This window comes from Pantherophis guttatus, chromosome 16 (assembly GCF_059756535.1).
Source record: "Pantherophis guttatus breed Tessera chromosome 16, ASM5975653v1, whole genome shotgun sequence".
Lineage (NCBI taxonomy): Eukaryota > Metazoa > Chordata > Lepidosauria > Squamata > Colubridae > Pantherophis > Pantherophis guttatus.
The window spans coordinates 6,340,878-6,355,455 of record NC_142078.1 but is presented as its reverse complement, the minus strand read 5'-3'; the positions used below and the strand labels follow the sequence as shown (position 1 = coordinate 6,355,455).

At 42.1% G+C, this 14,578-nt stretch overlaps 2 protein-coding genes across 3 annotated transcripts in view; both read left to right on the top strand.

Annotated features, from left to right (window-relative positions):
• Positions 1-3,435: 3,435 nt before the first annotated feature.
• On the top strand, positions 3,436-9,761 carry DPM2 (dolichyl-phosphate mannosyltransferase subunit 2, regulatory). The gene is made up of 4 exons (XM_034438704.3): positions 3,436-3,557; positions 4,060-4,149; positions 6,097-6,199; positions 7,807-9,761. Exons 1-4 carry the CDS (start codon positions 3,555-3,557, stop codon positions 7,863-7,865), a joined length of 255 nt encoding a protein of 84 aa, XP_034294595.1. The 5' UTR covers positions 3,436-3,554; the 3' UTR covers positions 7,866-9,761.
• A 1,328-nt stretch (positions 9,762-11,089) lies between these two features.
• Positions 11,090-14,578, top strand: part of PIP5KL1 (phosphatidylinositol-4-phosphate 5-kinase like 1) — a 14,215-nt gene continuing 10,726 nt past the window's right edge. Inside the window, exons 1-2 of one of the 2 annotated variants that reach the window (XM_060684075.2) lie at positions 11,090-12,766; positions 12,900-13,121. In XM_060684075.2, the coding sequence (XP_060540058.1) occupies positions 12,743-12,766; positions 12,900-13,121 (246 nt within the window). In that variant the 5' untranslated portion in view covers positions 11,090-12,742. The remainder of the gene's footprint in view (positions 12,767-12,899; positions 13,122-14,578) is intronic. The other variant, XM_060684074.2, reaches the window with a different exon arrangement.

The window sequence follows — 14,578 nt, the reverse complement described above, 5'->3', positions numbered from 1 at the left end:
AGTCAATCCATTCCAAATTGCGAGGTCAAAATGCAAAACTTACTGTCATTGAAATATCTCTGTGAAATTAAAATATAAAGACCCTACAAAATGAAAAACAAAATCCATATATTGAACTATATTGAACTACAAAGCAGAAATCTTTTCATAATAGCTTTTTTTTTTTTTTAATTTACTTGATTTGGGTAGAGTTTCTCAACCACGGCAAACCGAAGATAGGTGGATCAAATTCCAGGATTCTGGGAGTTAAACATTGCCAAAGTTGAGAAACTTGGATGTTTGAACCGGGGCAAAAGGAATTAGATAATTTTACGATTATGTTACAAAACTATGTTCATTACAGAAAAGGGAAAGTAACTACCAGTACATTCTTTACAAAAAAAAAAAAACTGCAATGGTTAGATGTTTGCCCATAAGTCCTATTTTTGCTTTTCAGAGGAATAGAATAGAATAGAAGTTGGAAGGGACCTTGGAGGTCTTCTAGTCTAACCCTCTGCTTATGCAGGAAACCCTACACCACTTCAGATAAATGGTTATCTAACCTCTTCTTAAAAACTTCCAGTGGTGGAGCATTCACAACTTCTGGAGGCAAGTTGTTCCACTGATTAATTGTTCTAACTGTCAGGAAATTTCTCCTTAGTTCTAGGTTGCTTCTCTCCTTGATGAGTTTCCACCCATCACTTCTTGTCCTGCCCTCAGGTGCTTTGGAGAATAGCTTGACTCCCTCTTCTTTGGGGCAGCCCCTGAGATATTGGAAGACTGCTATCATGTCTCCCTTAGTCCTTCTTTTCATTAAACTAGCCATGCCCAGTTCCTGCAACCGTTCTTCATGTGTTTTAGCCTCCAGCCCCCTAATCCTCTTGGTTGCTCTTCTCTGCGCTCTTTCTAGAGTCTCCACATCTTTTTGTACATCATGGTGACCAAAACTGGATGCAGGATTCCAAGTGTGACTTTATCAAGGCCTTATAAAGTGGTATTAACACTTCAGGTGATCTTGATTCTATCCCTCTGTGTATGCAGCCTAGAACTATTGGCTTTTTCTGGTGCAGTAAAAGGTGCAGTAAAATGCATCCCAAGCCCCAGATAGAATAAAACTGATTATGAAATTGCCCAGCGCTTTAAAAAAATAATAATAATAAATTTTGGGAGGTTCGAAAGCAAACACTGGACATCAGTGAACCTTTGAGGCCTGGATTTCCAAAAATGCCATGCTCAAAATAAGATGACGGTGTAAAATTATCTGAATCTCCTCCCCAAATTTCAATTCAATCCTCACTGGAAGAATTTTTTAAAAAGGAGGGGGAGAGAGAGAGGAAAACTTAGAATCCATATTAAAATAGCAGCTGATCCATTTTGAAGACTTTGATCACACTTCCTCTAAGGGCACCATGCAAAACTTATATTTTCCTATTTCCTATATATATTTAGCCTATTGGGAGACTAATATAAGATCTATTTCGGACTCTATATTAGTCTCCCAATAGGCAGCAAAATGCGTGCTTGCTGTCTGAAGAAGCCTAGGATAGTGGATGTGATTTCACTGAGCTATGGCTGCAATTTGAGAAACTTGGTTTACGTAGGAAAATACCCAGTTGAAGATAGATAGATAGATAGATAGATAGATAGATAGATAGATAGATAGATAGGTAGGTATGTATATGTATATAGATATAGATATAGATATAGATATAGAGATAGATAGATAGATAGATAGATAGATAGATAGATGATAGATAGATAGATAGATAGATAGTGAGAGAGTGAGAGAGTGAGAGTGTGTGTGTGTGTATATATATATATATATATATATATATATATATATATATATATGATATTTTCTGAGGTTTTCGCGGGTGTTTGTATGTAGATCTTCGGTTATTCGGGTTTTCTCCCGCGTAAAATTGGAAATGTCTTGGAGATGTTTCGACGAAGTCTCATTCATCATCTTCAGGCTGGTGTTCTCGGCTTGGTGCCGAAACAGAGCTTCATGTAGAAGCTTCTACATGAAACAGAGCCTGAAGATGATAGGGTTGTGAGCCTGTCGAAACGTTGCTTTAAGAAAAACTTTTAAAGTCACTGGTAGGATTTTAGCTGAGGTTTTAAAGGACCTTGCAGAGTGCTCTGTAAGGATTTTTAGAAGATTTTAAGATGGGATTTTAACCAGGATTTTAAATATTTTAACCAACTTATTTATAATGACGCTGGAAAACACCCGAGATTTTAATTTTTTGCATATGCACACCCGCGAAAAGGGCTGCAGAAAAACCTTGGTTATGTAGGAAAAACCTGGCTAAAAGAAAAACACACATAAATCCTACGAAGAAGTAAGAAAATAGATATTGTACCTTTACAGGGAGGATATATGAGATGTGGGTGTGGCTTACTGATGAAGGCTAACGAGCCAGAAATAGATCTATATAAGTCTCTCACCAGGCAACAAGGGCTTGCTGGCTGCCAGAAAGAAAAAAGCTCAGAATCGAGTGGATGTGACTCCACTGAGCTAGGGCTGTAGAAAAACCTTGGTTACGTAGGAAAAACACACACACACACACACACACACACACACACACATATATATATATATACACACACCTATATTTCCTTATAAATAGTCCTTGACTTAGAAGAATTCGTTTAATGACGGTTCAAAGTTATAACAGCACTGAAAAAAGCGACTTATGACCGTTTTTCGCAGTTAACGACCGTTCCAGCATCCCCCCCCCTGTGATCATGTGATCAAAATTCAGACGTCGGGCAACTGATTCCTATTTTTGACCCTGGGCTCACGTGATCCCTTTTTGCGACCTTCTGACAAGCAAAACCCCATGGGGGAAGCCCGTTTCGCTTAACAACCGGTTACTAACTTACCAGCTGCAGCGCTTCACTTAAGAACGGGGGCAAGAAAAGCCGTACAATGGGGCGAAACTCACTTAACACATGTCTCGCTTAATGGAAATTAGGGGCTTCGTTGTGGTCATAAGTCGAGGACTACCTGCGTAAGGTAGACCGCACACACAATAATTGTGACCTTCAGCTCAAATGGCTAAATAAGACGCTAAGCTTGTCCATCAGAAAGGTTGGCAGTTCAGCGGTTCGAACCCCTAGTACCGGTCTCCTACGTGAGCAGGGGGTTGGACTGGATGACCTCCAAGGTCCCTTCCAACTCTGTTACTGTTACATATCCAGACAGTTGGGAAAACTGCATTGAATTTCCCCCCATGGCTTCCTCTGAACGACTCTTCCCCCTTTTTATTTAAAGAAAAATTAAAATAAAAAATAAATTAAAGCAAGCCCGGAATCATTCCTGATCGATTCAAGTCTTCTCTATATTGAATAAGTCTTTGATTGCCCGGGGATTTATTTATTTTTTTAATTCTCAACCTTTCCGGAAGTCTACATGGGTGCCCCTCTAGCGCTGAACTCTACTGTCCGTGGGAAAAACTTTCGCACGCCCTCTCCGCTCCTGATTGGCCAGCGTGGCCGGAAGTAGGTCATCCTTGCTCAGCCCGCAGAGCCAAGTTGCAGAAGAGCGAGGTGGGATTGGCAGATTGGCAATGGTGAGGCTCGCGTTTTGCACTTTTTTTCTTTGATTTTTTGCAAAGGGGAGAGGTCCCCCCTTTTTTTAATTGCTATCTTTTGCAAAAAAAAAAATTGCAAAAAGCCCGGGAGGGAGGAGAAAGTGAGAAGGTGCAGTGTTTTGTGTTAAAAACTCTGCAATTGGTTTCTTATTATTATTATTATTTAATATGGAGTTCCCTGTTTTGGCTACACTGTCTCCAGTTTTGTGTTGCCTTTCAGATTGCAAAAAGGTTGCAAAATCCTTGCAGGGTGGCGAGGTTTATTTTTATTTCCTGCGTTTTATTTATTTGCTTTGCGAAAAGTAGCAAAGGGAGAAATTTGAAGCAATAAGCAAATAGGAAAAAAAATACTGTTTGTTCCCCTCTTTTTTTTTTTTTTTAATATAAATGAGCCCTGCTGATTAAATAGAACTTCCTTTTCTATTTTGGGATGAAATAAACATTTTTTCTGCTGTTTTGCTTTGCTTTGCTTTGCTTTGAGGCCACGGTGAGTGACCAGTTCGTTGGGTATGGCTTGGTGACCTTCAGCTTGGTTCTCTTCGCCTACTACACCATCTGGATTATCGTCCTGGTAGGTCCCGAGTTTTCTCCAGCATTTGATTGAGTGTTTGCCGTTGAGCTGTTTTTGTTTCCCTCCTAACAACAAATGGATTCATTGATTTATCTTCATGATGATCTATCCCTTGAGTATTCTTCCAAGTCTCTCCACAACACCCCCCATCACCACTGGAACAGAATCCTGGATGGATGGATAGATGATAGGTAGGTAGGTAGGTAGGTAGGTAGATGATGATCTATCTAGATCTATCTATCTAGAGAGAGAGTGATAAAGAGATGGAGAGAGAAAGACGATATATGACTGATAGAGAGAGGCAGACAGACAGACAGAGACAGTGATAGAGGTTGAATGGATGGATGGATAGACAAGTTGAGTAGCTGGATTGGTAGATGGATGGATGGGAGACAGACAAGTTGAGTAGCTGGATTGGTAGATGGATGGATGGGAGACAGACAAGTTGAGTAGATGGATTGGTAGATGGGTGGATGGGAGACAGACAAGTTGAGTAGATGGATTGGTAGATGGGTGGATGGGAGACAGACAAGTTGAGTAGATGGATTGGTAGATGGGTGGATGGGAGACAGACAAGTTGAGTAGATGGATTGGTAGATGGGTAGGTAGGTAGATAGATACAGACAGACAGACAGTGGTAGACAAATGTTGAATGTATGGATGGTGGATGGATAGACAAGTTGAGTAGATGGCTTGGTAGATGGGTGGATGGAAGACAGACAAGTTGAGTGGATGATAGGTAGATAGATAGATACGATAGGTAGGTAGATAGATATGGTAGGTAGGTAGATAAAGGATAGATAGATAGATAGATAGATAGATAGATAGATAGATAGATAGATATAAACAGACAGACACAGACAGAGACTGACTGACTGACTGACTTACTAGCTCAGATTTTAGATTTTGGCAGTGGTTTGCTCTCCAAGCTTCTTTCAATTTAATTTCTGAACATTTCTTTACCAGACTGGGTAACATTATCAGCAGGATTTTCTTGTCCTATTCTCCTTCGCTTATAAATGTCTCGTGTGCCAGTTGGTTGTGTGATATAGAGCTAGAGATTCAGCCAAACAGCCAAACAGACAGGTTGAGTGAATAATGATAGATAGATAGATAGATAGATAGATAGATAGATAGATAGATAGGAAAGAGAGATATGATGGAGAGAGAGAGAGGATAAATAGACAGACAAGAAAGAAAAAAATATGATGAAGAGAGAGAATATACAATAGATAGATGATACATGATTACATTGATAAATCTATGGATGGATGGATGGATGGATGGATGGATAGACGAGAAAAAGAGATATGGAGAGAGAGAGGATAGACAGACAGACGAGAGAAAAAGAGATGACGGAGAGAGAGAATATACAATGGATAGATAGATGATACATGATTACATGGTAGATCTATGGATGGATGGATGGATGGATGGATGGATGGATGGATGGATGGATAGATAGATAATCTGTCCTCTTAAACAGCAATGAACAATCCAATTCCCCTTCACATGTTGAGGGATGAGAACACCCAGCAAATTAATTTAACATTCATTTATTAAATTTCTACCCTGTCCATCTCATTTAAATGACTCTGGATGCTTTAGCACCACATAAATAAAACCATATAAATCTAGGAATAAAAGCACAGCTTAAAAATGCAGCGTACGAGAGGCTCTGTGGTGCTCCCTGAACTCGGCTGTTTTCTTGCAGACGTTTCACAACCCAGCCAGATGATATCATCAGTGCTAGAAAATCCGCCCAACGTTGGGTTTTAGCCACCACTCTGCCAACCGATTATCTACAGAAGGGACCACTTTGCCTTATCAACATACACATTTAATAAATAATAAGACAAGTTGTGTTAGGGTCTCCTGCTTGAGCGGGAGGATGGACTAGATGACCTGTAAGGTCCCTTCCAACTCTATTAATCTGTTCCTCCTCAGCCCTTCATCGAGAGCGACCACCTCGTTCACAAGTACTTCCTACCCCGAGAATATTCAGTGATCATTCCGGTGGTGGCTGGACTGGTGTTGTTGCTATTTATTGGTGAGTTTCATCCCAGTTTGGGTGTGGCTGACCCACTGGGAGGCGGGGGGGCTCGAAAGTAGATAAGAAAACCCCCTGAAGATGCTCCATAGCATTTTTCTTCCTTCCTTCGGTCTCGTTTGTCTGATCTGCCCTGCGGAAACCTCGACTTTTAATATTTTTTCTCTATTTAAATTTAAAAGTTTATCTAGCTATCCCCTTCCAGCACACAAGCTGAAGCGGCGATCAAAACTCAAGGAAGTTTTGATGTGAAAGGGAAAAAGAAGAAAAACCAGGCATCCAGTGTTGTAAATCAGAGGTCCAGGCTTTTGCTCTGTGCGAAGATGTCTCTCCAAGATGTCTCTCCTGCTCTTGCAGAGAGCTTTATTTTTTATACAGTTTTACACAGGCAGATAAACGGTAGGACAGCAACAGTGTTCTAATTGGACAATCCTCCTCCCTCTTCCCCCACTCAGAAGAAGGTCAGATAACACAGACCAGAGCAAGAATGAGATCATACAGAAAGAAGATAAATGACACCAGAAACGGAAGCAGTGTGCTGCATTCAGCCCGACGTCATTCTTCAAACCCTACAATCCAATTTATAATTATATTCATTCATCTATTCAATCTTTACTGTCCCTTTGCTTGGTTAGCTGCTTATCCGCTTTGAGTTTTAATTAAGCATCCCTTTCTTTCATTTCTACGAATCCTGGATGCTTTTTTCATTTACAGATTGTCCTCGATTTACGACAATTGAGCACAGCATTTCGGTGGCTAAGTGAGACGTCAAAGGAGAATATTTGTAGCTCAGGGTAGAAATGAGGGGTCCTTGGTGCTCTCTTGAGCTACAAGCTCAGAGAGCATCAAGTGAGACATTTGTTAAGTGAAGTTTGGCCTGTTTTACGACCTTTCTCGCCACAAAACAAATCCCTGCAGGCATTAAGTTAGTAACACGGTTCTTAGGTGAATCTGACTTCCCCATGTGACTTGACTTGCCAGAAGGTCACAAAAGTGGGTCTGCAACTGTCATAAATATGAGTCCATCGCCAAGCATCTGAATTTTGATTGCGTGACTGCAAGGAAGCTACAACGGTCGTAAGTGCGAAAAATGGTCCTAAATCACTTTTTCCCATGCCGTTATAAACTACGAACAGTCACTAAACGAACTCGCTGTAAATTGAGGGCTAAAGTAAAGGTAAAGATTCCCCTCGCACATATGCGCTAGTCGTTCCTGACTCTAGGGGGCGGTGCTCATCTCCGTTTCAAAGCCGAAGAGCCAGCGCTGTCCGAAGACGTCTCCATGGTCACGTGGCCGGCATGACTCAACGCCAAAGGCGCATGGAACGCTGTTCCCTTCCCACCAAAGGTGGTCCCTGTTTTTCTACTTGCATTTTTTTTACCTGCTTTCGAGCTGCTAGGTTGGCAGAAGCTGGGACAAGTCACGGGAGCTCACCCCATTACGCGGCACTAGGGATTCGAACCGCTGAACTGCCGACCTTTTGATCGGCAAGCTCAGCGCCTTAGCCACCGCGTCCCAAGTTGAGAGCTACCTGTATTTTAATTTTTCTGATTTTCCTTGGCCAGGGAGTGGACGATTTCTACTTTCTTTCTGTGTGTCTCCTTAGGAACTTTTATAACCATCGTGATGTGGAAGAATCAGAAATCGGAAAAAAAATCTGCTTGAGGAGAGGAAGATGGGACATCCCTTCCAGGGTTCAGTTTTGGGGAAAACGGTGCAGCCATTAGCAAGATATTTGGGGTGCCACCATTAATCCCATCATCCCCACCCCATCCAGGCATGGACCGAGTTTCCAAACTGTGAATCAAAGAGATTCAACCTGAAGAGATTCCCCACGTATATGCTACCGAATCTGAAATCCCAGAGCGAGGGTTCCACCCGATCTATGTTTTTTAGGGTCCAAATTTAAGCCTGGAAATTCGACTAGGACTGACGTTTACCAGGCCCCAGTTCTAGTTATATTTTTTTGTGTGTTTTTTTTAAAAAATCCTGCTTTTCTCCTGCATCATCTCGTGTGGTGTTTTGTGGTGTCTCTGGATTGCGTTGGTCTTCTTCGTGTGAGCGCCCGCTCAACCTTGTAATTCGCTCCTGAGAGAATGGTTAGATCCTTCCAGAATCATCCTTCGGTTTTCCAGCATAGGGAGAAACCTATTCTTGTCACAGATTTGTTATTCTTAATTTTTTTTAATTTATGTCTCAAATCAAGTGATCGTCGAGATGGTGTTAATGAGTATTAATTGTAAACTTCGAATGACCCAGTTAAACGGCGATTACAATTAGGGCCCACTCCTTTCTCCTAGAAGTGGGGTGTCAAACTCAGTTTCATTGAGGGCCACATCATGGCTGTCTTTGACCTCGGGGGAGGGCATGGCCACGTCACTCGGATTGGAGGCACCTGTGGTAGCCCGAGAGCTCTGTCAGTGAAAACAGGCTCCCAAACTCCGTTTTCGGCTGTGACGGCTTCCTGCAACCCTCTGCCAGAGAAAACAAGGCTCAGGAGGGCCACGCGAGCTCCGTTTTTGGCTGTGACGGCTTCCTACAACCCTCTGCCAGCTAAAACGGAGCTCAGGAGGGCTGCACGAGCTCCGTTTTTGGCTCCAACTGCCTCCCGTAACCCTCTGCCAGTGAAAATGGAGCTCAGGAGGGCCGTGCGAGCTCCATTTTCAGCTGCAGCTGCCTCCTGCAACCATCTGCCAGCAAAAACAGAGCTCAGGAGGGCTGCGCGAGCTCCATTTTCGGCTGCGACTGCCTCCTGCAACCCTCTGCCAACAAAAACGGAGCTCAGGAGGGCCGCGCGAGCTCCGTTTTCAGCTGCCTCCTGCAACCTTCTGCCAGTGAAAATGAAGCTCAGGAGGGCCGCGCGAGCTCCGTTTTCAGCTGGAGCTGCCTCCTGCAACCCTCTGCCAGCGAAAATGGAGCTCAGGAGGGCCTCACGCGGCCTTCCCAAGCTCCGTTTTCGCTGGTAGAGGCACTGCAGGCCAGTCCTTTGCTGTTTTCAGGGTACACCCCATGGGCCAGATCCAGGCCCCAGCCCTTGAGTTTGACACCCCTGTCCTAGAACGATGTAAAAAAAAAAATACCAGTTCAAAAGACTTGTTCAAAAGTTTCTTTTTCACTCACAAAAGCCCTCCTCTGCTGATGTCCTCGTTAAATCTCAGCGCAGAAAAGTTTGTTTACTGGGTGAAAGTAGGAATAGTAGTGCAATGTTTCGTTCTAGCACTGTCTTAATTTCTTCAGTTCTCCGCCCGGAAAGGAATGGATCATATTTGTAATTACCGTTTAACTGGGTCATTCGAAATTTCCAATCTTCACTTTCATTGCACTTTTTTTAAAAAAAGCAAAGTGAGGAGGATTAATGTTTGTGCATTTGTGTTAATAATTCAGATAAGATTATGCGCTCCGGGGCCGCAAAATATTCAAATGTTTTCCCCCCAAAAATACATTTCTGGATCTCGTTTTCTGCAATATAGATACATTCCTCAGTATTCAAAACTCAGTTTCCTCCCTTCTGGGCCTGGTTATGCAAAGAGGTCTAACAATAAAATGTTTTTCTTATAGTGATTTGTTTTGCCTGCTTCCGTGTGACTCTCGGCGCTTTGTCGGAAAATGAAAGGGTTGTGTGGAGTTTGTGTGTGACTTCAGGAGGGGGCTATTCCAGGCCTCCTCCTATACAGGTAGTCCTCGATTTATGACCAAAGTTGAGCCCACAATTTCTGTTGTTAAGTGAGACATTAAGGAGAAATTTCCTGACAGTTAGAACAATTAATCAGTGGAACAACTTGCCTCCAGAAGTTGTGAATGCTCCAACACCGGAAGTTTTTAAGAAGATGTTGGATAACTATTTGTCTGAAGTGGTGTGTGTTTCCTTCCTAAGCAGGGGGTTGGACTAGAAGACCTCCAAGGTCCCTTCCTTGTAGGGCAGGACAAGAAGCAGTGGGTGGAGAGAAGCAACTTAGAACTAAGGAGAAATTCCCTGACAGTTAGAACAATTAACCAGTGGAATTACTTGCCTCCAGAAGTTGTGAGTGCTCCAACATTGGAAGTTTTTAAGAAGGTGTTGGATAACTATTGGTCTGAAGTGATGTAGGGTTTCCTGCCTAAGCAAGGGGTTGGACTAGAAGACCTCGCAAGGTCCCTTCCAACTCTGTTATTCTAAATTCTAAATTTATGATAAACACTTTATTGGCCAAGTGTGATTGGAAACACAAGGAATTTGTCTTCGGTGCAGAAGCTCTCAGTATACATCTAAGCAACAAGTCATCTATCATAATCATAAAATAACAATCAATCATAAATCATAAGAGACAACCCTGAATGATAGTCACAGGATGCTATATAAGCAATCAACATAAATAATAGGATACTAAATAAAAACAATCGACATAAATCATGAGATACAAACAAGTATCGTATGGCCATTGTACATCATATATTGGTTAACGAAGTTATAATCATAAGAAGCTAAGGGAATAGGTAATAGGAAAGATGAAAAGATGAGAAGGAGAGGAGAATAGAATAGAATAGAATAGAATAGAATAGAATAGAATAGAATAGAATAGAATAGAATAGAATAGAATAGAATAATGAATGGATTGGCATGGAATGGAATGGAATAGAATAATGAATGGAATGGAATGGAATAGAATTAATAGAATAGAATAGAATAGAATAGAATAGAATAGAATAATGAATGGATTGGAATGGAATAGAATAGAATAGAATAGAATAGAATAGAATAGAATAGAATAGAATAGAATAGAATAGAATAGAATAGAATAGAATAGAATAGAATAGAATAGAATAGAATTCTTTATTGGCCAAGTGTGATTGGACACACAAGGAATTTGTCTTCGGTGCATAGGCTCTCAGTATACATAAAAGAAAAGATACGTTCATCAAGAATCATAAGGTACAACACTTAATGATAGCCATACAGTACAAATTAACAATCAGGAAACAATATCAATATAAATCATTAGGATACAAGCAAGAAAATTACAGTCATAAGTGGAAGGAGATGGATGGTGGGAATGATGAGAAGATTAATAGTAGTAATACTGTAGGTAATATAGACCTACTAGGTGGTTTAACATCCCAGGGGATAGGACAGTGCTGTGGGAATTAGTTGTTTAGCAGAGTGATGGCATGGGGGGAAAAAAACTGTCTTTGTGTCTAGTTGTTCTGGCGTGCAATGCCCTATAACCGTGATGGCGAACCTATGATACGGGTGCCCGAAGTGGCATGCAGACCCATGTCGCCTGGCACACGTGGCATCGCCTGTTCCTCTTCCAGGTTTCTGGCGTGCATGCACACGTGACAATCAGCTGGCTTTCGTGTTTGCGGTAGTGCTGGAAACTGGAAGATCTGGTCTTCCATTTTCCTGCGTGATCATGTGCGCCGGCCAGCTGATTGTCGCGCACGCATGCACGCCAGAAACCCAAAAGATTAGCTGGCCAGCACCAGAATTTTCGGGCACTTGGTGCTGAAAAGGTTCGCCATTCACTGCCCTATAGTGTCATCTTGCAGGAAGAAAGTTGAAACAGTTGATGTCCAGGATGCGAGGGGTCCGTAGATATTTTCCCAGCCCTCTTTTTGACTCGTGCAGTAGACAGGTCCTCCATGGAAGGCAGGTTGGTAGCAACTGTTTTTTGTTGCAGTTCTAATGATCCTCTGAAGTCTGGGTCTGTCTTGTTGGGTTGCAGAACCAAACCAGACAGTTATGGAGGTGCAGATGACAGACTCAATCATTCCTCTGTAGAACTGGATCAGCAGCTCCTTGGGCAGTTTGAGCTTCCTGAGTTGGCGCAGAAAGAACGTTCTTTGTTGTGCTTCTTTGATGATATCTTTTTGATGTTAGGTGTCCATTTAAAGTCCTGAGATATTACAGAACCCAGAAACATAAAGGTCTCTACTGTTGATACTGTTGTGTTGTGTTGTCTAGAGGTGGTAGAATAGGAGGGCTTCTCCTAAAATCTACCAAGGTGGAAACCAGTTTGTTGGGTTGGTACCTGTAAACCTCTCCTGGGCAGTGGGGGGTTCCAAATTTTTTTACTACCGGTTCTGTGGGTGTGGCTTGGTGGGTGTGGCATGGCTTGGTGGGCGTGGCATGAGAAGGATACTGTAAAATCTCCATTCCCTCCCCAATCCAGCAGAAGGATACTGTAAAATCTCCATTCCCTCCCCACTCCAGGGGTAAGGATATTGTAAAATCTCCATTCCCTCCCCACTCCAAGGGAAGGTTACTGCAAGATCCCCAGCTGGTACTCAGCAGGCAGAGAATAGATGGGGGCAAGGTCAGTCAGAATTCTTACTACCGGTTCTCCGAACCACTCAAAATTTCTGCTACCGGTTCTCCAGAACTGGTCAGAACCTGCTGAAACCCACCTGTGCTCCTCGGTCTTTGTGGATGGAATCCTGGCAGGATCATTGACTGACGGTTAAACATCTGCTGAGCTTTCCCACTGGGTTCCACCGTTTCTAAGGAGACAAGAACCATCAAGCGATCTCATCTCTGGTTGATTTCACCTTGGCTCTCCGGCATCATGGCTTCAACGCTGCAATTGAAGGTATCTCTAGGAATCTTTGTTTTTCTCCACTCCTCTTCCCCTTGCACTGGTGCCTCTACTAAGAGGCGAACATGGGTTTTTTTCCCTCTCTCTCTCTCTCTCTCTCTCTTGAACCCCTTGCCTCTCTGCTTAGCTCAGCTGCCCACCTTCGGCCATGCAGTCCAGTATCTCGTACCGAAGGCCTCACAGGACCTGGTCGGCCATTCAAAGGATGCTGGGGCGTGTCCGCCAGCAATGGAAGCTGCTGGGCTTTTTTGAAATCAACGAGCAGCATGAATATTTTAAATTCACCTGTATGCTCAAAGAAGGGCTGAAGGCCTCCATCCAGAAGACCATCGATGAACCGGTCAGCATGGTAAGTTCCAGAAATACTTCTCCTTGTGCCATATCCATCATCGGATGTTGGAGATCATGTAGGCCATCCTATTTTTGTCAACAGCCGCATGAAAAAGTGCTGCTGAGTTTTGTCCAAACCAGTCCCTTAGGTTTTGAAGCCATGATGATGTTCTTCTGCCTGGATCTCGTTTGCCTTCCATCTTTCCCTGGAAGATTAAGCAAAGGATGCCGTATTTTTCTGGGTGTCACATCACCATGTCCAAAATATTCTAACTTGCTTTTTAATGGCTTTGATTATTTCCCTTGGCTTTACCAAGTGGCTTATCACCTCCTCATTTCTGATTTCGTCAACCCAATTTATATGTAACAGCCGTCTATAAATCCACATTTCAAATGCTTCTAGTCTCTTCAAGTCACTTTCTGCCAGAGACCAACTCTCCACTCCTTAGAGCAGGATAGAAAAGATGTAACATCTGACAGGCCTGATTTTCAGTTTTAGGCTTATGTTGTGACTGCAGAAGTTCTTTTTCAGATCCTAGTCCAGAAAGACTATGAGTTCCCCCCTCCCCCCATCCTTCCAGATTAGAAATCTTGTCCTAGAGACTTAAGAACGGTTGCAGGATTTGGGTGTGGCATGGCTAGTCTAGAGAAAAGAAGGACTAGGGGGGGCATCTTAGAGAGCAGACAGCAGGAGGCCGATGTGGAGGCAGAGAAGACAGTTAGATTAAACATGAGTGATGTAGAGGGATACAAGATCCCAAGGGAGATCGATTAAACAGTCAATAAGAGTTGAAATACTAAAACGGGCAAGAGATGATGGATAGACATAGAATACATCTTAATATGGGATTTGTTTTAGTAAAGGCTAAAAAATACAGCTAGAAATTAAAAATTGGGAAAATGTTATTATGCATACCCTTATAGGATAGAAGCTATTATAGTTAATATTATGTTTCCCCGAAAATAAGACACTGTCATATATCTTTTTGAACCCTGAAATAAGCGCTTGGCCTTATTGCCTTGAGCTCAAAAGCCCGATTGGGATTATTATCAGGGAATGTCTTATTTTGGGGAAAACAGGGTATGTCGAAGCAAATATTAGAAGTCAAGATTACTACTATAGAGGCTTAAAAAGTAAAAAAAAATAAGGGATGATGGATAGATGCATAATACTTCTTAACATAGGAATTGTTATATCGGAGGCTAGTAATAAGACGCAGAAAGTAGAAACTGGAAAAACACTATTTTATGTTCTGCCACAAAATGGAATACATTATAATTATAATGTAAGCTGAAAGAGTATTATTATGTATATTTACTTAATACCATCATTTTACTAAGATTTTGTATAAGGTAAATTGATCCAGACAATGTACTGTTCATTATGGATTCGATAGATAGATAGATAGATAGATAGATAGATAGATAGATAGATAGATAGATAGATACATAGATAGATGATAGATAGATAGATAG